The 23,706-nt window shown below is 35.8% G+C and overlaps 3 protein-coding genes across 4 annotated transcripts; 2 read left to right on the plus strand and 1 right to left on the minus strand.

Annotated features, from left to right (window-relative positions):
* Positions 1 to 212: 212 nt before the first annotated feature.
* LOC126786011 (methyl-CpG-binding domain-containing protein 7-like) lies at positions 213 to 4,115 on the minus strand. Of its 2 annotated transcripts, XM_050511711.1 has the most exons (8): positions 3,851 to 4,115; positions 2,948 to 3,076; positions 2,070 to 2,180; positions 1,403 to 1,522; positions 1,196 to 1,315; positions 966 to 1,091; positions 744 to 869; positions 213 to 661 (listed from the first exon to the last, which is right to left on the minus strand). In XM_050511711.1, exons 1-8 carry the CDS (start codon positions 4,052 to 4,054, stop codon positions 428 to 430), a joined length of 1,170 nt encoding a protein of 389 aa, XP_050367668.1. In that variant the 5' UTR covers positions 4,055 to 4,115; the 3' UTR covers positions 213 to 427. The 2 variants fall into 2 exon arrangements, with proteins under 2 accessions (XP_050367668.1, XP_050367669.1); XM_050511712.1 differs by lacking the exon at positions 744 to 869.
* A 2,633-nt stretch (positions 4,116 to 6,748) lies between these two features.
* On the plus strand, positions 6,749 to 7,494 carry LOC126786026 (zinc finger protein ZAT12-like). The gene has a single exon (XM_050511728.1). The coding sequence runs from the start codon at positions 6,854 to 6,856 to the stop codon at positions 7,373 to 7,375; it is 522 nt and encodes a 173-aa protein (XP_050367685.1). The 5' UTR covers positions 6,749 to 6,853; the 3' UTR covers positions 7,376 to 7,494.
* Positions 7,495 to 10,152: 2,658 nt separating this feature from the next.
* On the plus strand, positions 10,153 to 11,003 carry LOC126786028 (zinc finger protein ZAT12-like). The gene has a single exon (XM_050511729.1). It carries the CDS (start codon positions 10,226 to 10,228, stop codon positions 10,739 to 10,741), a length of 516 nt encoding a protein of 171 aa, XP_050367686.1. The 5' UTR covers positions 10,153 to 10,225; the 3' UTR covers positions 10,742 to 11,003.
* The last annotated feature ends 12,703 nt before the right edge of the window (positions 11,004 to 23,706 follow it).

The raw sequence follows: 23,706 nt of genomic DNA on the forward strand, positions 1-23,706 counted from the left end.
TTCGGAAGTACTATAGCATATGCTTTAATCTTCGATCTTACATTCTCCAATGTGCTTTTTATATAGTTATACTGTATTGTTTGAACCGCAGACCAAACAATGAATGTAAGTTTTTTTTTTCTCTCCCTGTGTGACTTCCTTGTCCCAAAAAAAAAAAAGTAGAACAGCAATCAGCGGAGACAATTTTCTAATGCTGTATATAAATTTGCAATTTTATCACCATAACTATACAGCAATTTATATATTGCTCGTTGATGCTCCAACAAGTCTGTATATGAATACCAGCAACTCCTCATATCAGTTGCTCTGAAGTCCCTAGTCTTGCATTACTAAATTCTACAATTTTTAAGAACCTGGAAAACTTTTTGGTGGGTTGGGCCAAAACTATATTTTTACAGCAGTTCCACTCTGGCGGAAAGGATAAAATTCAGAAAAATGGTGCCTTCGCAATTTCACCATAAATAGTTGATTTGAAAATCTCAGACCATCTATGTGTGACAGGTTCGGCGACCATAGAATCATCCATGAAGGGATGAAACTCATCACCCCCACGACCAACAAGGACCCATTTAACTTTCGGTGGTTGGCTGCTAATAATGAGCTGCGAAGGTCTACTGTTTTCTGAGGGAAATTGTTTCTTGGGAGGAACATGCTCTGCAGTCTGTTAAGGCACACAGTTAAATTGAGTCCATTATAGACGAGTAAAGAAGAAAATTTGTGTCTACATAATTTATGAAACTCACTGAAGAATAAGTGTTCCGCCTTAATGCATTGAGTGTGCTATTGCATGCATTTGAATGTGACAAATTCTTAGAAACAACTTTTAGGGACCGAATCTTTTTCTTCTGGCCACTGGATCCAATTGAAAGCTGAAACATTAGCAAACTAGACAAGTTCAAGGATCTTATAGGAGGAAAAACTTTAATCGGAAATTAGAAAACATATATATAATTTATGAAACTCACTGAAGAATAAGTGTTCCGCCTTGATGCATTGAGTGCGCTATCGCATGCATTTGAATGTGACGAATTCTTAGAAACAACTTTTAGGGGCCGAATCATTTTCTTCTGGCCACCGGATCCACTTGAAAGCTGAAACATTAGCAAACTAGACAAGTTCAAGGATCTTATAGGAGGAAAAGTTTTTTGTTGAATCAGTAATTAGAAAACATATATATATAATTTATGAAACTCACTGAAGAATAAGTGTTCTGCCTTGATCCATTGAGTGTGCTATCACATGCGTTCGAATGTGATGAATTCTTTAAAACAAGGGGCCGAATCTTTTTGTTCTGGCTGCTGGATCCACTTGAAAGCTGAAACATTAGCAAACTAGACAAGATCAAGTTTTTTTTAACAAGGAAAAACTTTTGCTTAATCAGTAATTGTGACGAAGAACCTACCATCAACTTTTTGGTATGTATCAATGCCTGAGGTGGAGTATGATCATTTTCTTCTGTAAGGTATCTCTCAACAGCTACTAAAGACCGGAACCGCTTTCCACTTCCTGGTTCAATATAATACTGCAAAAACACAATAGTGAAAATACATAAACAAACATCTCGCTTTCGTGAGTCCTAAATTCTAAGTAATGAAAAAGTAAATGCAACTTTTTTCAGGATTTATTAAAACAAAGGTAATCAGAACAAATGGATCATGCGATGCTGCTTCTACCCTGCACAAAAGGTATAAGAATACAACATAAAACGTTGCATTTGACTGTCCTTTCAAGAAAGCATATAAGGCGAATACAGGCAAGCAAATTGATTTCAAAATCACAAGGATTGTAGTCATTCTACCAAAAGAGCTGTTGAAAACAGCATATGAAGGTTGCATAATAACTGCCAACATGTGTACGCAAATTGAGTTGACTACCTTCTCAACAATGAAGGGTAGCACTACCATTTAAGAAAAGTTCAAATACGATTGTGCCTGGAGGCCGTGGACACATGCCTTGTGCAACTTTACCTTGAGAGAATTCAAGGAGTTTTAGCATGTACAAAGCTATATACACCCTTTCAACCAAACAAGGAAAGAAAAGCCACCAACATTTGATAAAGAAATAGGTACCCTGTCACTGTGACTACTCCTAGTATTCATTCGTGGCTTTTCTTCGATCTTCCAACCATCTGGTAGTACAAAGTCAGGACTACACTTACTGGTATGTCGTGTAATTTGCATCTGCAGATTAACATTGTCAATGAATTAATTTCCATCACATTGTACATGTATGGCAAGCATTCTTCTTCACTGTGGACTGTGACACAGTGCTCATTATAAGAAATCATAATAATCAAAAGGAGGAACGTCCAACTTTAATTTGCAATTACGTTTGCCTGCTATTGGATTCAAAAGGACTCTACTGGATTGTTATTATATGACAGTTTACACATAAAAGTATGGACCCTTTAATCTGAGCACGCAAATTGCACCATGAACAAAATTCAAGTATATGAGTAATATGTCCATCCATTATTGAAGTTCAAATGGTATTGTAATCACTACATAAAAGAAGAAAACCATGGTGAAAATCTGAAAAGTATGGAGCCTCAAGCTGGGGACCCTCTACCAGATACTGGTGACAAGAATCTAAGACATTGTAATTGGGCTGAAATAATCTTCTATGCATTTTCTCATGAACAGGAAGCAACTGCTAACTATGTTTGTGACAATATCTCAAAAGGCCTCTGGATGTATCCTTAAGCTAATTAAGATATGCCGAATTTCCACCATTTAAATTCTTCAGAGAGTCTCCTTCACTCTAGTATGACCATGCCATTGCTATTGCGCTAAGGACCTAAGGTTAGTGGGGAGAATAATTTTCTAGGTAGATGGTTCCCTTCTTTTGTCTTTCAATTTATCTTAGAGCAACAGAAAAACCAAACTTAAAATCCTTTCAGTAAATGACAATAACTTTGACTGCAACATAAGTGGAACCTAGAACTCACAGTTGCTTGTTTATCAACAACTGCTTCATTATCAGCAGTTGCTTGTGTATCAACTTGTCCACTTTTTAGGTATCTATGAACAGCTAATATTGAACGAAACCTCCGTCCCGTGTGAGGCTCAATGAAATACTGCACAATAAAATAAATAATCTCAGGCCTGCTCCCAGAAGACTATCTTGAATAACTTCAAAACATGATGATCTAAATAGTGAACTTCACAAGCAAGAAATACAATACATAACAAAGTTTAATGGTGTGACACATACAAATTCCCAGGAAATGTTGCCTATTAATATAATTTTCAAAGACTGAAAGACCTCAAAACAGCCATCTGTATATTAGTAAAGATTGATAATAAGCTACCATTTTACTTAACCCAAGCCCACAATGTGTAGTTTATACCATCATTGCTAGACTGGGACTTCTTTAAGAGAAGACCCTAGTTAAAATCTCAGAATTCAAAACTGTCTTTTACAGTAAATATTATAAAAATTCAATACTCTCCATTGAAAGTTTCAACTTTCAAGTGTAGACCAGCAACAAATTAGAGGGCATTGAGAACATTAATGACAAAAGAAAATCACCAGATGTTTATTGGGTTCCAACTTTTAAACCCATATTTATCTTACAGAATGTACAACATGGACCGAAAAACTAACATCAATTTCAGATCCTCAAACCAAAATATATTAGAAAGATCCAGAGTTTCTATGAAAGTGACATGATGAAAAAAGACCCACACAAGTCAAAACCCAAAACCCAATAATCTACTTCAACTGTTGTAAACTCTTTATGGGTTAAACTAAAAGCACATTGAAATAGAGCCTAAACCCTGCTAAAACCCAAAGAAGCATAAAACATGATAGCACTGGTAGTAGAACAAGTTTAGAGAGATAGAGAGACCTTGTCAACTCGGTGGGGTTGAGCGCTGGTAAGGCTACGATGGACTAGCTCAACGCACCAACCATCGGGGAGTTGGAAGCGCCCAGCAGCAGCCGTCACCAAACGACAGTTTGTTGTCGGGTCTTGTTCTTCTACTTGAGAGTCTTCTTGCTTCACCGGGTCCGGGTCCAGCGGTGATGATCGTGTTCTCCTCCTGTTCATCATGATTTGGGTTTGGGTTGTGTCAGTCACTCTACCACTTGGTCACCAGGCAGCGCCACTCTGTTGCTGTATAATTGATTTCGATTTTATTCAGATTCTCTGATCGTCGATACAAAATGAGTCCCTAAAATTGTCTCTTCCTTGTTACTGTGGCTATAAAACAAATCAGCCACTTGGACTGGGCCAATCTCAACCTTGACTTGGATTGGGTAGCCCAAATTAGTTCTTTTCTTGTGGGGACTTTAATTATTTATCCGAGCAAAAAGTAATTGTAAAACTACAATCCTTTTTGGCAACTGTCCAAATGATCCCGTTTTCTGTTTGAGGACTTATCTCGTAGCTTAATTCGATTTCAACGCATGTATACATGAAGCAACTAGAATAGTAAACAACAAACAACTAAACAAGGACTCGGATAGTACGTAAACCATGACCAATTCGGATGGTAAGCAACTAAACAAGAATCGCAGGATGCACATGCACATTTTGCTTCAAATTGAACAAAACAAACGAGTCTTTTATCTTCCATTTAATATAGTTGTCCGTGTCTAAAGTTCGGACTCGGCCCTGCACACCAAGTTTTGAGGATATATTCAATTCCTAGATGCAGAAATAGATATAAGCACGCCGTATGTATTGGAGCAGCAATTATATACGTAATATACTTCCTAACCCAATACGATGAAATGATGAACGTGGAAGGTGGAACATATATATAATACATGTATAATTCCAAATAAATACCAGTTTCTAGCTTATTGTTGATCAGCCAACCAAATTAGAATCATGTTAAAGAAAAAGGAAAGAAGAATACCACAGCAATTAAGGTAGTTCTGCTTCACGTGCAGCAGAATTTAGTGGAAAAGACGTAGGAGAAAAACTATAAATACAGTCGAAGCAGAAAATGTCGTATATTCGAGCAACGTACAATACAGCGGTATTACTAGTCTGATATGCTTGCATATGAATTCTAGAACGCGATGAAAAATAAGAAGTCCAATTGAAGCCAAGAATAACGTACTCAGAATCATACATATCGTGCGAACACCGGTACCTAGCTAACACATTTACACATGCATGTAGCTTAATTAGTGTGAGCTAAACAAGGTTGTCACCGGTCGGGATTATTAGTCGGGATTAATTAATTAATTTCTTAGTCATTGGCTAAGTATGGAATATTCTCCGTACGTGGTTGTTCAACGACGTTCATTTATCTTTATCTGGTCCAAATTGGGGCCATGCACGTCTAGGCCACCTATGTACGTGATTTATTTCTATGATTTCAAACAAGAAGATAGTCTTACAACATACAATTCCAGATTGTTCAAACTGAAAGGCAGGAGAAGCTGCAAAGGAAAGAGCACTCGTATACTTAATTAGTGATCGAGGTGTTTATTCTACGATACACACTTATGAAATATATAGAGGACTAGTTAACCGAAATTAACAATATGATACAAAGTGAGCAACTTAATTGCATGATATGAAAACAAATCAAGTCGAAGACTTAAGCGGGAGGTACGTAGCTAGGAACACGGAAACATCTAGGAAGCAAAGACTCAAAAATGTATGAGGACGACAGATATGATGTTACTCCTAATTCCTTGTAGTGTGAAATTAAGAAACGGGATTGTACTTTATTAGCGACTATATATAATGGACCGTGTAGATTTTGTAGCAAGATACACACTTCAGTGACTTGGCTACTTGTGTGCTTTTCGCTCCATATCGTATTGATCTGTCAATTGCTTTAGCCGTTTCAAATCAAACTTAACAACGACGTTTAACTGTTCACGCGCTTTGGTTCCGTGAACACGAGTGTGAAACTAGAACTATGTCATGTATTTTCAAAGAAAAAAAAACAGAGAGAGAGAGAGAGAAGCTATGGGATTCAATGTTTCATAATGCGTATACGATATGTCATGCGTGTGTTTAAGCTTTATATTTTTAGCTAGTGTATAATCGTGTAAATTCATAAATAATAGTTTTCAAAATTACTTCAAATGTTGAAGGTAGTAATAAATTGAATAAGCAAGATGAACTCAATACAATTAAGTGAAACACAAGGTACACGATCATTATAAACAAATGGAAGAACTAGTTAATTAAAGTGAAACCGAAAACCCTAATGGACAAGTTTTGTAATAAGCTGCCCAAATGCGTGTGATGACAACATTTAAGAACCCACCTTAAATCCATCGATATTACATGTCAACCTATGTGACAAATGTAAATAACAAAATTATATTTGTGAAATGTGTAATAGACAACCGGTGCAAATATTAACTCTCACTACAAACATGTTACCATTGTTACAGTAACTTTTAACATTCACAATTCAGATGGCTTGGCTTGCGGGAGTTTAGTTAGAATCATCTAGAAGCGCTAGAATTAGTCCAGAACTGTAGGAAGGGGCTCAAATTTCAGATGGCTTGGGTTACCTACAACGACCCCTTGACCAAGTTAACTCACTGGATCTTTCCAGCAACGCGGTGACGCAAAACCATTAGCATTACTATAATTCCACAAGAAAACAAACTTATTACAATAATACCACACTCCAAATATTACTTTCGCTGCAAGTCTCCAGGGGCAAATTCGAACACGTCAGTGCTACTTACTTCGTAAGAAACTCGTTTCTTTGCCGCCTATATAAACCAGCACTCTAGTTCACTACCTTTCATTCCACCCTTACCGAGTAACGCTATCTTAGTCTCACACAGAGTTTGCTTGCTTCCTCAGTTCCTTCAGTTTGCTCTGATTAAGCTCGAAAGCGCGAAAACTTCTTCAACCAACTTAGCCATGAAGAGAGACATCTTCGAAGACGAGCAGACCTTGGACTTGGTTAGCTGCTTGATGCTGCTATCCAAAGACGGCCAAAATGATGCATCACCAATCAAGAAACATAAGACGTCAGATCGTGCCTTTGTTTGCAAGACGTGTAACCGCGAGTTCTCTTCGTTCCAAGCCCTTGGAGGCCACAGAGCGAGTCACAACAAACCGAGACTAATTGCCGGAAATGGTACATCAGACCTTTTACAGCTGGCGCAGTCATCGCCGAACTTGCCGGCCAAGCCGAAGACCCACGAGTGCCCCATCTGCGGTGTTGAATTCGCAATCGGGCAAGCACTTGGGGGTCACATGAGGAGACACAGGGACGTTATGACTTCTGCTGCTACTGATCGGGGTCAGGCGGCAGCCGTGCCGGTGTTGAAGAAATCAAATAGTAGCAAAAGGGTGTCGTGCTTAAATCTGGAGTTGAATTTGGCACCACCGGGATATCAACGTCATTATGACTTGACGAAGTTGCAGTTGATTGCTTGAGACTGAATTATATAGAGTTGTACTTACGTTATTAGGATAGATGTGGATTTCTGTAGTCTCGAGAGTTCGAAACTATTTGTATATCGATACAGTTGAGATGATTGTATTTGTTTCGCCTACATTCTTTGGTTATTTAGTCTAATTTCTTTGAAATTATTTTGGTACAATTAGTTTCTTTGATGTGACGAATCGTTCATTAATTTCTTAGTTTGATAATTCCATGAACAACAGCAATCTTTGGCTTGCGAGATATATGCGGCTTCCATATGCGGCGGACGAGCCCTATCACTTATTTTTTTCGATTAAGGCATTAGGCATATCACTTGTTCATATGTATAAATACGGATAATTTTAAATAACGAATCGTGAATTGTACGCATTCAGACTTTCACGTTGTTTTTGCCTACCCTCTACACAGCAGTAATGTATTTCGGCACGATTCTGGTTGGTGTACGGATTGCATGTATATGTATATCACATAATCCACCTTCATTTTTTTTACTATATATAAAGAAGCTTTGCGACAAAGATATGCGAATCCCTTATATATGAGTAGCTGATATGAGAATTTGGAGAAAACTAAAAGTCATAAAAATTAATTAGTTATGAGATTCATTTGCACTATATAACAGTAAACTGAAAAAAAAAATTGGTGTTCGACTAGATTGTAAAACTAAAGTTTCAGCTTGAGGTGAAATCTTCCTCATTAGCAAAAATATTCCATACAAGGCATGACCGCACGAGTATTTCCTTTTGATATACTTGATTTATGTTGATAAAAAATCAATATATTTGAAAATTTTGCAAACAGTTTACAAGTATGTACGAGTAATATGATAGGAAAAGGCAATAGATAACACAAGTGACGCAAGAATTTTTAGAATTGTGTTAGAGACTGTATCCAAACAAAAAAGTTGAAGGGTAATATAGTATTATCGAAGACATTGAGGCACATTATAATTTCTTAATATCATTTGACATAGACGGTGGCAGATGCAGAGGGGGGCGAGTGGGGGCAGCTGAACTTCCATTTTTGTTGAACAGTTTATCTATAACCCCAATTTTCGTTTGATTTTTCCCCCAATCATGAAGTAAAAACATAAATATATACAGAATCTGCTACCCCATACCAATCAAACAAAAGTAAAGATATGAGGAATTGGGTCTTATTGTTATTTGAATGGTTCCATATATGTGTCTGATCAACGTCTTTGAATTGTATGTCATTGGTTGGGTGATTTTATTTTCTTATCTGGATTTTATTTGTTAATTTGATGGATTCAATTAAGGATTAATGAATGGTTAATTGAAAATATTTGAATTCATTTATTTAAGGAATGAGTCTAAACGAACTGAGAGGGAGGGAGAGTTTTAAAGTTTGTCAGATGCACAAATGAGTGCCTGACGTATCAGTACATATCACATCAGCTGATAAGATTCACAAAGAGAGTTTTGAACATATATCTTTATTATAGTTGCAACTGATAAGAAGATATTATCATCAGAGAGTTCCATCAAATTGAGTACTCTTACTTGAGCGGAAGAAGTACTTGAATCAATTGGCGTATCTAATCTATAAGGTCTTTTTAAGTTTGGTTGGGATTTCATATGAGTGAAAACTCTCTCAATATGAGAATGTAGAATATTATATAGTAATATATATTAATATTAGTTAAGCTGCAAATTACTAGAGTGAAAACATAAATGGAAGTGAGACATCTCATAGGCTCCTTAGCGTTATTTTTTTTGCTCCACTCATATAAATTTATGCGTCCGCCACCGCATAGACCCTCAAAATTCATACCGAAGGAACCGAACAAAGTTGTTTCGCATACACTATAGCGCGCTAAAGACCTAACTAGAAATGAAAAGGAACTGAAATGCTCTCATGACAGAGCACAAACTTGTGGGCTGTCCAAACCCGGGAGCTAGCTCACACTTAACTAACAACTTCCACACACCGTGCGCGCTTACATGAAACCCCTTTTTTTTCATTTTTATTTTTTCATTTTTGGATGCACGTTCCTACTTGTGCTCGATCAACAACACCGAGAATGATAAACGAATATAAATGTTTGTATACACGTACAGTATATTAACTAGGAAACTATCTAGGAAAGTACCAAGCAAAGACTCATCTATGATATATAGGCAAGAGTAAGGAAAGAGAGAATGATGCATCACTTGTCTGAAAATACGAAACTAACTAGCTCGTACCTAATTAACTAACAACGGCGAGGGACCGCGTAGATTTTGTGGCAAGATGCACACTTAGCTTAGCTTCTTTTGTTGTGTGCTTAGCACACAAACACGTCTCCTCCGATGAAATACCGATGACGATGTCGATAAAATAGACTATCAGATGAGATTGCCACGTCGAGAAACACTCAGATATCGACAACGACAATAAGCTAGTTTATTAACACGCGCCTTGGATGCGGATGGGCATAGACGCCGACTATTAGATTTGCTCTAGAACCCTCACGAAGTTTCTAACTTCAATCGAGCTGGGCTTTGACTATGACCGCTTGACCAAGTTTAGCGAGTGGAGTTCAGCAACGCGGTGACGCAATACGTGGCCACATATGACGGCACTAGAACAATCCCACAAGAAAACAAACTTTATTACAATAATACCAAACTCCTTACGTTTTCTTATTCTTAATGCTAGAAGGGCAAATTCGAACACGTCATTCCTACATACATCGTAAGCTAACTAGTCATAGTTTTTTGCCGCCTATATATACCAGCCCCTAACTCTCCTCCTCTCATTCCCCACTTACTGAATTCATTCTCACAAAGCTTTCCTTGCTTTCAAATTTTCGCTCCTACTCCATTCCCAACTTAGCCATGAAAAGAGAAAGAGAAGATGAGCAGACCCTGGACTTGGTTAGTTGCTTGATGATGTTATCCAAAGACGGCCAATATGATTCGTCCCCGGTCAAAAAACAGAAGACAACTGATCGTTCATTTTCATGTAAGACCTGTAATCGCGAGTTCTCATCGTTCCAAGCCCTCGGAGGTCACAGAGCGAGCCACAACAGACCAAAACTAATGGCCGGAAATGGTACTTCCAACCTCTTACAGTTAGCACAGTCATCACCGAGCTCGCAGGCAAAGCCCAAAACGCATGAGTGCCCGATCTGCGGGCTTGAGTTCGCAATTGGGCAAGCGCTTGGCGGACACATGAGGAAACATAGGGACGTTATGACTTCTGCTGCCGATCAAATTCGGGCAGCAGCCGTACCGGTGTTGAAGAAATCGAATAGTAGCAAAAGGGTCTCGTGCTTGAATCTGGAGTTGAATTTGGCACCACCGGGATACCAACGTCATTATGATTTGACGAAGTTGCAGTTGATTGCTTGAAACTGATTAGTAGCTAGCAGTGTTGCACATATGTCAATATGTCATCTTGTTCTTAATTCGATTAGGTATTTAGGTTACATGTGAATTTCTCCAGTCAGAAATTTTATTAATTTTTTGTATAGAAACAGTGGAGATCGATCGCGGATGTATTAGTGTTCTTCGATATTTGTTTGCTCAGCTGATTGTTCTCAAGTTCCTTTGACATTCTATTGGTACAATCACTACAATGTATTAATGTATTCTTTTATTCAATTTTGTAAAATAGAGGTCATATCATTCAATATTCATTACAGTGATCATTGCGTATCATATATCTCATGCTTTTATGAGAATCTGTACATAAAAAATTAATTAAGTTTTGCTGTTGTTCAATTATCACTCCGTGAACTAATTGGTGAACTGATCGGTATACCAGTACTAATGGAGGTTCCACTGCATCAAATTCTTCCAAAGATTAGGGTAAGCTTGCTTTAATTTGAGATCCTCTTTCTAGATGAATGATAAATTATATAAATGTTATAGGAGAGTTATTCTCTGTCATCTTCCAACTTGTCCTAATTAGTATAGATTAAGTCTAGATAAGAAATGATATATAATTCCTTATTCAACATGATAATTAATGTAATGCCTATAATATAAGATCTCATTATCAATTTGAATAAATATGATGTTTCTCTCTATTTGATGTGTATTACATTTTTCTGTAACACGTTATCAACACATAGTTTTAACCCTGAGTTCCTAGGTCTAGAACCCTAATTTCTGATTAAAAAATTTCTTATGCCATGAAAATAATTTGGCAGAAAAAGATGGAAAAATTCATTCTACCATAAAAAATTCGACAGAAAACGAAAATAATTGTCAAATTGAATAAAAAAGAAAAATAATAATAATAATCATTTTTTTTCACAATCACCTAGAAATTTGCTTTGGGCACCCCGCTCCCTCCTCCAATCTGCGTTAATCGGATTTCGTCCTTGCTCTCCTTGCTCCCAAACCACGACCAAAGCGTAACTCAGCGTCGCCGCGTGCCCAGAACTGCGTCGTCGACCCACGTGATGGCGACCCACTCCTCGACATATCGACATCACCACTGCAGCCCAGCACGACTACCCAGAATGCGGAATCGACCCAGATTTGCTGGCACAACCTTGATCGTTGCCGAAGCCTATACCGACGTCTAAAGGATCTCGACGACGCCTTCCTGCCCAGCGCCACCGTCGCTTGGCATTCCAACCAAGAGCTCTGAATCGCAGCCCTTCGACCCGGTTTTGGGTCTGACCTGAGGTTTGACCCGACTTAGTTGAAGAGGATTTTACCTCTGGGTAAACTGGTAATTTGGTATAAAAAAATGGGACATGGTAATTTTCCCCTAGATAAAAAGTGTTATTACCCGTTACAGTAATTTTATTTTAATTTTACTGATTTATTCTATGGTTTATGTAACTAACCATATGATTTTGTTTTCCATGAAACTATCACATGCCGATACAAAATCTTGCAACACATATTACGCTGTTTTTTTTGGCAGACAACCAAGTATGTTTTAATTAACATTGCTGTTTTCATGCAAATTTAAATTTCTCTGAATTTTGTCTTTCATCGGGGACTTTCAACCTCCCTTTCCTTTTCAACCTGATTCTTTCGGTCCTCAGGTGGTATACAGGGATATGATTCTCCTGGTACCGAGTTTTCGGAGCGGCTGGGAGTGTCGCTGTTACCATTCGTAGCCGTTGTGTGTAGCTACAATATTTGAAAAAATAGGACAAACATCGGTTTGCGACGGAAATTGTCGCTTATACCATTGGTTTGTGACGAAAATTGTCACTTATACCATTGTGACAGAATTTGTCATGGTTTATTGAATTGAGTTACCATAATCTGGGACTTGACCTCCAATTTAGTACTTGGAAGTTGTGTCATATATTGATACATAATGAATCTTCCCTATTGTTGACTGCAACATGCGCCTGAAATTTGACATTTTCATATTGGATGTGTTTATGCACCTAGTCCGGATTAATTTCTTTTGGTGCAACATCGTTTCATTGAAAGACAGAAACATAATGGTCAAAATATACAAGAGCTAGATATGAGAAGTTCTTGAAACAAGACACATTATATGGAAGACCATGAGAATATTTTCTCACTATTATGGATTTTAAAACAATTATACATTGTGGTTATTAAAAGAAAATAATGAAACATGAATGCTTCAGTTAATAGTCTGCATGACTATAAATCCGTGTATTTTCCAAGTTTTTGTGAATGTATTCATCGCACAAGTGTGACTATAGTTACTTAGTCATTACACTTAAATTGGTTCATGGTCAAGATCTCAATCCAATTGTTGACTATAAAATTCTCATGTAGTTCAAGTAAACGAACATGCGAGAATGTCTCGATGCATTTATGGTTTCATTACCAAAAGCATTATGTTAATACAATGTAACACATTACATACTACATGACACTACCTACATAAGTCCACGGTTTTAGTTGTGGCATAAGTCCAGCTTACACGAGTTTTGTGTGGCGCAATGCACACTTATATGATCTTTGATGTTATTATTATACATCTGTTTTGGTTCTCCATAACCTTTGGGGATTAGGTAATCATCTATTGATTTTTATCAACACTTTGTAAACTAGCATTGCAAAACACCGAAGGACTCCGAGCCATGAGCATTTTCTCTCGGCTTTATTTTGAACCGATAATGCTTGTTGTAGCATATTTATGCCTCATTAGCATGATGAAGCCTTGATTGATGTCTTGTTATGACATGTTTCCACCTTGTTTTGGTGATAATTTATAGTGTTACACGTCAAGAAATGCACTATATATTCCACTATTTCAAAATATGGTGATATTTTCACAAAGTTTGAATTGAACTACGCTTGTACAAGATTAGGGGAGTGGCAAACTATAACAGGTTCGCGACGGCCTTGGCAATATCACCAAGATGTTCCATCCGCCGCCCGGTTTTACCCATAATGGCATCACAAATTGGCCAAGCTCTTGTCTCGGCCCCCTAGGCATCTTGCAGCCCCCCCCCCCCCCTCGGTAGCCCCTGCACTGCCCCCCGCACAGCCTCCTCACGAACTCCTAGTCTTTTTTACTTTTGACGCCGGAAACCCTTTTGGATATGTCTAGGCAACACCGATCCTTGTATTTGGATCTATGGTGTATACGCATGATATTTTCATGTCAGAATCACTCGTGAATGACGTTTAAGGGTCTAAAAAAACCCTTAAGTAACGTTAAGCGGTCATTCAAGACTATATCAGTGCACTTGCCGAGCTTTATACTGTGATATTTATATGTCTTGACCTAAGACTACTTGTCTCTATAATCTTATTTATGAATATGTTAAAGAGACGTTGAGTGCATAGCTAAATGAAAGCTATTAATAGATTTAGTTTTAATCCATTATGACTATGATGACGAGATCATCACACATAGAATCAAGAGCGGTTTAGGTGCTCAAGTTTAAATGTCTTACGACATTATGATTCAAGTCAAATGCTTTTATGCATCAAGAGAGCAATTGAACCTATGAAATAGTTTTTGTCATAGTAGTTTTCTACGTTGATGAATTCACAAACGATACCATATATAAAAATTGGTGAGACGATAAGCAATTTGAAGACAATCCATGTGCCAACATTATTTTTATCACCTACAAACTCATTGTGAAAGAGTTCTTATGTATTGCTTCTAATGATGTAGCGTATCTCATGAGTCAAATTACTGTGAATTGTATTCTTTCACGATACTATTCTTTTGAGCAAAGAAGTTAAACGGATCAATAAAATTCTTCCAAAGTAATGCAAAAGTAATCTATGCATTATCATGTGCATAAGCCCCCTCTATGATCCTTCATTGACTATGCTCAATCTTCAAGCCTATTCTTTAGCAAAATTTAGGAGTGACATACACCCTTCTACGCTAAAGAGAATGAGACATAAGATGGACGCCGAAATTAACTTATGGTGATACATATATCATGATTCAATTTGAGGATACAATATATTATGGTGATACATATATCATGGTTAAACTCAAACCATAACACTTAGATGTTATGGAGTACCCAAACAATGACAAAAGTTAAAAAAGCCTAAAGTTTCAGGATTTACATATTGCAGACTTGTCATTTTAAGGACCGGTTCACCTAATTTTCGGTGGGTTATTGAGGTGCTACTTGGGTCCACTGATTCCTAACATCCAAGGCTACCTACTCACAAAATTTGAGCCTATTTGGATATCTGAAACATGGTGAACTGCTCGACACAAGTGGTCACTTACCTTAGGCGCGTATTCCGACCGGTTCGGTACTTTTCCGACCGTTCCGGAAGTGAGGCCGGAGATATTGGATTCCTAACACCCATATTTACGTGCTCCTAAAAATTCGTAACATTCGAGATTTGGAAAGTCAATGGACCATTCAAGGAAGTGTAAAAGAGAGGTTCAATATTAGTCGTTGATGTGTCTAAACTTCCAACGAACTAACAATTCGAACCATAAACTACGGCTTGTAGCGTGTCTTATTTTACGGTATCCATCTATAATACCATCATTGACATTACGGTTGTACCGTTTCACATGTTAGTATTTCAAGTTTAATAATATGCATGTTTGTTAACGGATTATGTTAACGATTTATCGTCCACATATTTATATGCCAAATTACGCCTCCACAAGCGCATAATGATGAGCGAGTCTCCCCGTCGTTAAGGGGAGAGAAGAACAAGTTTGTTCAAAGTTCAACGACTTGGTTTTGTCGTGGTTTGTCCCACTATGCCTCATCATGTTCCTAATAGTCCTATAAATTAAAGTGACAAGATTTTAGATACATGTTGCAACTATGCTTGTAAGGACTAATGTCCAACAAATGGACATGTAGTCACTATTTGGTTGTGACGTGGTGACTTCACAAATGTGGTAGATGGTGTCACTAGGCCGTGGCTCTTACAAAAGTGTAGAGAAACCACTTGGTTCGATATACTTCCTGAATGCGAGTTATGACACAACTTGATATATGATCAATGATACTCACTCCTTTGTTTTCTTGGATGATGGTTATCATTGGGGGACGCCTTAATGTCAATACTAATCCAAATGAGAAATCTCGAAGAATGAGGATGTTGAATGAGTTTGATGTCGAACTATACATACTTTATTGAAGTAAAATTCAAACATTGTAGATTGCCCTACATGGAAAGTGATATTCGGCAGGAATTGATGGTGATGATCGACCCATGTCGCCGCCACAACCTCTTGAAAAGTCGTAGGATCTAGTTTTAACAAAGAGATAGGTCATTGGTCAGGTAATGCCAACACCACAAATGTAAATCCTATCGGTTATACATTTGTTAGGCATAGTGAGAAAGATAAGAGTTTAGACTCACCTTATGGCGTAAACTCTCTAGCAAACCGCCCTAGAATCAAATATGAGACGGCTTGTTCTCATAATACCTTGTCAGTTAGGTGGCTTCCAAAACAACTGAATTTGCAGTTTGTGGTCACATATCATCTCTATTAGGACTAAGTTAAGAAATGTAGATAAAGATCCTAAGTGGATTGGTCTTCACCTAATTCAAGTGTCTCCAGACCACGGAGTGCGATAACTTGATTAAGGTAGGGATAGTAAAATGAAGTATGATTGACTCTTGATGAACTAAAAGTCAAATGCTACTTTCCAAAGCTCCTTTCTCAAAACTCAGGGCTCATCATCCTGACAATGCAAAAGAATTCACTTCAAAAGACTTTTTATTGCATAGATGGGATTGGACATCCCCATAACTCCATGTTCATTTTGCATGAATGGATGAGCAGGAGCAACAATTAAGTAGTTAAAGCTTATAGTTAGGGCCCTCGTTATGCGTAAATAATTTACCCATAACTGTCTGGGGATATACAATATTGCATGTAGCTGTACCTTAGGAATGAAAAGATCTTGAGAATATTAGGTCTCGAAAGTGATGACCGTTATTGATGATATTCATTGGTTGGCTAAAGGCAGTAAGGACATTAAAGTAATGCCTACAAGTATTCCATGAATCAGTCGAAGTTAGGAGAAAACATATTTTCGCCGTTTGAGCGATGATAAGTCTTAGGAGATGAAACTCTCCATTTAAGTACGATATGTGTTGCATGTACTTGTGTAATATACATGACTCGACATCTCATTCGGTTTAAAATTGTAAGACCAAGATGATGGATGAGTGCGCCCACACATATGTCAATGCTTGATCACATCACGTTATGACATCAAATCCTATATCCCAACACAAAATACACATTAATGAAGCGATATCAGAATTTTCCCAGATTCGTAGGTCAACTTCCATGGGACCTATATGGAAGCTCACTTGTAAGAAAATGGTCGATTTGGTACCATTGGAAAGCTGTTTTAGTAAAATAGGATGGATCTTTCTGAAACCTCCAACTGAGTTAACTTCGATAGAGCTTTGTTATCAGCTCAGAACGAATTAGGTTGTGAGCCATATATCACTGGAAAGTCACGGGTGTTTACTTTCCATAACGTTTTACGTTTCATCCATACCTATTGTATTGAAGAAGTTATGACTGTTTAAGTGTGTGAAAGTCATACCATGCACGAATCTATTTTTCATTGCAAATTCTTGTTTTGAGTTGTTTTGTAATTCTCTTTCTTTTGTGCCATGTACGAATAAGTGTACATGTTTGACATAAAAATATTTGGCGAGATTTGATATTCAAATCATTGACCCATTGCTACTTTTGAAGAATGTGAAAAGCGTTCGTATATGTTATTTATCTAAACTCTGAGATTGAGTTACCAATCATGGGGAGTTGTTTTGCAAACTTCATGAGGGACTCTTTACCACATGTTATCTTCAATTGTAGTTGGTGTGTTGTGCTCTTTTTTCCTTCGACCAAGTTTTTATTTTACTCAAGAGAGTTTTGTTTTGCTTGGCAAGGTTTTTATCAAGGCAACGGTTATGCACCCTGACACATTAGGATCGCGATACAAGGAGAAGTGTTGTAGCATAATTACTCTCTGTAACTTCTAGTGTATCTTGTCTTAATTAGTATAGGTTAGTCTAAATAAGGAATGATATATAATCCCTTATTAAACGGGACACTCAATGTAATGCCTATATATAAGGTCTCCTTATCAATGAATACAGATGATGTTTCTCCCTATTTGATGTGTATTACATTCTTCTGTAACAATAAAAGAATTATCATGGAGCCAATAAGCCAAAGTGTTAGCTTTTTTGGACTAGTTTGGTATGCGATTTAAAAAAAACTAATTCTACTGTGTTGTGAAAAAAATCAGCTGCTAATTAAAACACGTTTGTATTTGGTAAATATTACTTTTACAAGTATGTGTCTTGTTTGATAATTCTAAATAAAACTGGTGTACATAAAAAGACATGATTTTGTTTTAATATATTGAGAATGATTATAGATAAGGTTATTTTTAGAATTTATAGAAAAAATATTGATATTTATTGAGTTTTGAATAAAAACATTTTTTAAAAACAACATTCAGGTTGTTTCTAAAAGCTGACGTGTGTGACCTCTAAATTCTAAAAAAATTGATTTTTTAAAAGTTACCAAACACTATAATTTTTAAAAGTCAACTTAAAAGGTGATTTTTTTTAGAAATGAAATTGAACTAAACTAGGCCTTCATCTTGCGTCCAAGGAATATATATTGTTAAATCTTAATATATTCTTCATTGAAGTGTTTCTCCTATGATACAAACCAATGACAGCAATCTAGTTCCAGCTCAAGACTTGGCATGAAGAAGGTAGGAAGTCTCTAGGAAGGGGAAAGTAGGCTAGCTAGGAAGCAAAAGATCCAACCAAAATATGAGGTAAGAGTAAGGAAAGCCACGATCCATGACAATATGGTCTGCAACCAGGAAACTAGTTCAAAATTGATCAACCAATAATCGCGACGGACAGCGTAGATTGTCAAGCTAGATACACCCGCCCTTCGGCCTTCGCTTAATTAGCCAACTCCACGATCACGTCCATCTCTTTCTTGCTTTCTCCATCTGCTACTCGAATTCAAGTAACGACATTATAACTGTCCCCGCGCTTTGGCTCTTTTTCTCCACCGTGTACGTCATTAATGTTGTCGTTACCTAAGCTAGCTAGCAAGTACATGTCGAAATTTAAACAATCATTTGGAGGTGGATGGAAGAACCTCCGTCATTTCTATGGATATCTAGTCTGTGTATCTGCCAGGTTAGATAGAAGTCATAGAAGGATACTTGTGTGGGATTAAGTTTAATCTATTAGTCTTGCTTAATTGATACAATATTTTTTTATTAACAGTTGAGAAACGATATCTGTTAGCATAATTCTAGTAGTGCAATTATTAGAACATGATGCATTGAAAATTAAAACTGAATAGATCAAAGAAATAAATTGGATTAATTGTTAAAGCATATAATATAATGAAGCAGTCCAATAAATTTCGTATTCCCGAGCTCGTTAAGTACGTAGTTTAGATGGGAGAGTTCTAGATTCTACATGCAGTGAGACATCTATAATAGAAAATAATACCTGTAAACCTTTATGATACGATCAAAGACATAGCAGTACCCGCAATTCACATATAACTTCGTAGAAAGCTGATCCGGAACGAGACAGCGATCGATCGAGGAAAGAGGCTTGACAAGTACATGTATGGTGTGAAACTAGAGACCTAAAATCAATCAAGAACGTAGACGTTTCGTTGCTCGATCGGTAAATTAGTTTTTCGCCTCTTAATATATGCTTCCACAGTAAGTAACTCAACTCAGAAATTATAAGGTAACTTGCTTTCACAGTTGGGTCTACGCGTACTACGTACTCTACGTTGCAGCTGGTCATCTTTTCATATATGATTCTAGCAATCGCTCGCGCTGCCATACTTTAAAACATTTTATTGGATAAGGATTTCCTATTACGTACAGAGGGATTCCGAAGGCTCATAGAAAAGACCCAACTTAAATTAGTCCAGATTAGACGTAATTGATATTATTGACAAGAAGTTTTGCTGTCCTTTCAACATTACTTCCAAACTTGTGGATCAACGCACTCTTGAAGTCTTGAACAATGTGCACTTAAGAGGAAATAAGGCAAGGCAACATTGGAGGGCTGGTAGGACTATAACCCAGTCAAAAATTATGTTGAAAGTTTTATTAACATTTAAGTTTGTGGAGTTGGTTAAAAATCAAATATAAATATTTTTAGATAAAGTTGGTTGTGGGTTCGATTCCACCTTTCTCTTTTTGTTCTTCTCTTTTTTCATCCCTGATGTTTTCTCATCCTTCTCAATTATTTCATTTTTCAATCTTTTTTTGTTTTTCTCTTTTTTCATCCCTAATTTTTTCTTCTCCTTCCCAATTCTTTTATTTTTCAATTTTTTTTCTCTATTCTTTTATTTTACATTTTAGTCGATTATTTTTTATTAGTAAATCTATATTTATTTCTATTCTCTCCTCTTTTTATTTTTCTCTTTTTTCATCCCTCATTTTTTCTACTCCTTCCCAATTCTTTCCTTTTTTATTTTCTCTTTTTTCATCCCTATTTTTTCTTTTCCTTCTCAATTCTTTTATTTTTCAATTTTTCTCTATTCTTTTTACTTTACATTTATGTCTACTATTTTTTATTAGTAAATCTATATTATTTCTATTCTCTCCTCTTTTTGTTTTTTTTCATCCCTGTTTTTTTTCTCCTCCATCCCAATTCTTTCATTTTTAATTTTTTCTCTATTCTTTTACTTTACAGTTTTGTCTACTATTTTCTATTAATAATTCTATATTTATTTCTATTATCTCCTCAATTTTCTCACTAATTTTCTTTAGTTACAACATATTATTTACAAATTCTTTAGATATTTAATTTTTTATCAAAAACGTTTTTTATGCATTAAACCAGCCCTACCCATTCTCCTTTTCTAGTTCCGCCCCGCCCACAATTAACTAGTGCAACCTGCCAATTGCAAGAAGGATTGGTTGATAAGCGTAGAGCTGATCTCATGATTGTTTTAGCAAGCAAACCACACTAACCGCAGGAAGACCGATTCTGTAGTATTCGTTTGACGATAAGAATGGTTGCAGTTGCTATAACTGAGATATTATTGAAAATCAGGATAATTTTTCTCCAATCATACGTTAAAATGAACTAGATTCACGAGTACATATATACCGTAATTGTACTTAATATGTGGACAACTCACCACTCCTAATTATATCTTATAAGTTTATTATTATTAAATAATCCATATGGCAGTACTGTATTTTTACTATTCGCCTTAAAGGGAAGTAATGATTGATATACATGAGAAGTGGTGTTACCTAAGCAGATATGTTTTTCCTATGTAGACGACTCACTATGTAATATGTTCAACTCCTCTCTTGATGAAGTTGAATGAACTTTTCTTTGCTAAAGAAGTTTAACTGAATTTTTAGAGATTTAACATACTCAAAACATTTTTCTTTTAAAAAAAAAGTTTTAGATTTTGAAATCATACTAGGTCTAGACCAAGGACTAAAATATCGATAATTTCCGCAAAATTTTCTATTTTGCGGCATATAGATATAAATCTTACAAACCAAGCATTTCTCGATGGAAATATTCAAAATTTTATGATATTTTATGATATATTCGGAAACTTCTTTTCAAAAAAAAAAAACTGTTTTAGGTTTTGAAATCATACTAGGTCCAGACCAATGACTGAAATATCGATAATTTCCTTGATATTTCTGTGAAATTTTTCATTTTTCGGCATATGGATATATCCCTTACATACTAAGCATTTCTTGATGAAAATTTTCGAAACTTTATATTATTTTCCTATAAATTCGGAAACTTTCAAAAATTCCGATATTTTCATAATATCGCCACGTGTCTCGCGGAGAATTAAACCTCTTATTCATCATTTGCAAGCACAAAGTTGTAGCCAATTCTACTACATCAACTTGTTGTTATATATGGCTCTTTTTAATATATATTACATTTAATGTCTCAACATTCACCTAAAATTGAAATAAAACCGAACTAGTTATTGAGGTGAATCAAATCTTGTTCACCTCATTACAAACTCAATGACATAGCCAATTTAGTGTTATATTATGACCCTTTATTATATATATATATATATATATGTATTATTTCTAATAATTTTGATAAACAAGAAAATTGGTTATACGTCTAATCCCCAACTAATTCTACCTTGAATTATTTACCTACAATTCAATTTTAACTACTTTTCAATCATTTTCTTAAAAAAATATACTTTTCAAATTACAACACTATAAAATAAAAATGGGATGTGGTGCGTTGTTGCACCACTACTCCTTTCTTTTCCAAGTTCTAAATATATTCGTATCAAGTTTCAAATATATTAGTGACTAGTGAGTGATGCTTTGTTGATATTCATTTTTCTTCCTTGTTGGTAAGTATATTAGTATTAAGTTATAATTTATTTTTTGTTTTAGAATTTAGTCAATTATAATAATAATTTTTTTTTACATTCATGTCAATACAATCCTACATCATATAGGAGATTAACAAATTAAATTAATTTTTTTCTTCCTTGTTAGTAAGTATATTAGAATTATTAAGTTGAAATTTCAGTGATGGATCTAATGCCCAAAATTTGCCCGGGCGGAAAAAAAATTTCATCAATTGTAATGTAAATTCTTAATAAGGTAGTAAATAATTCTTACAAACTACTCATCAATGAGAACTAATATATGTAAGAATCAAATAAGAATTAATCAATCCAATACAAATTAATATGAAGAACATTAGTAAGAATCAAATAAGAATATTATACTATGAATTTTATTTTACCTCAATCTCTTTTTCATTTATTTTTCGTGTGCAAAGTGATAGAAGAACTGAACAATTCATCCGTGCGATAGAAAATAGAGCAATAAATGTTTTTGGGAGAGGAGCCGAGTAAAATGAGAAGAAGAAGAACAACAAACAAAGGAAATGTGTTTAGAGTTTAATTATGACGTCTGCCCTTGTTAGGTCATAACAAAGTAGGGTAGTTATGGACTGGGCTTAGGTTGTAAAACAAAAAATTGCTAAGTGGATAAAATATTTTAGCCTAACCCCCATTATTTTCTCCCAGCAGCTGTTGGGCAAGCCATTACTAACATCCGCCTCTAGAAATTTACTTGTTGTTTTAGTCAATTATTATTACATATTTAATTATTAATTTAATATTATTTAGTGTATTTAGAGCTCTAATTTTATTTATTTTTTAAAAGAGTTTATCAAATGTGATACAATGAGTAGTGGTGGAAGTCGACGTGATCTGCATGGGAGCATATGCAACTACTACAATCATACAATGAAAAGTGGTTGAATAACACCTCAAATTAGATCTTTAATAATTCTCAACGATTATTTCATTTTAAAGTATTACAATTCACTATAAACTAATAGTTATATAATAATTTTTATGACATATAGTAGATGATATCAAATAAACATCTCTCAAAATTTCATTCAAAATTTCTATTATTTTATATAAATTTATATCAATTTACTTAATTTTATTTTAATCCTTGGTCCAGAACGTGTGAAGTTACTAATGGGCTTAGATGCGGACCACTGCGACCGCTTGAACGCGATAATAGATTCCCACTAGAGTACAAATTAATTACGATAATATCATCTACATTCAGTTACTTATTCGCCACGCAACTAGTCAAGTAGTCATACCTAGCTCCCTATATAAACCCATGCTATAATTCACTTGTGTTCGGATCTTAGACTCTCAGTAACGTTTGTCTTCTCTCTCAAACAGCGAATCTCAGTTATTTACAGCTTACTTTCTTAGGTTTGAGTCTCGTTCATTAGATACTTATCAGTCAAATCAGCTGTAAATCGGAATTCTAGATCAATTGATCAAAGCTCGAAAGCTAAATCAGAAATTCCTCCAACCACAATATTAGCAA

Source organism: Argentina anserina, chromosome 3 (assembly GCF_933775445.1).
Source record: "Argentina anserina chromosome 3, drPotAnse1.1, whole genome shotgun sequence".
Lineage (NCBI taxonomy): Eukaryota > Viridiplantae > Streptophyta > Magnoliopsida > Rosales > Rosaceae > Argentina > Argentina anserina.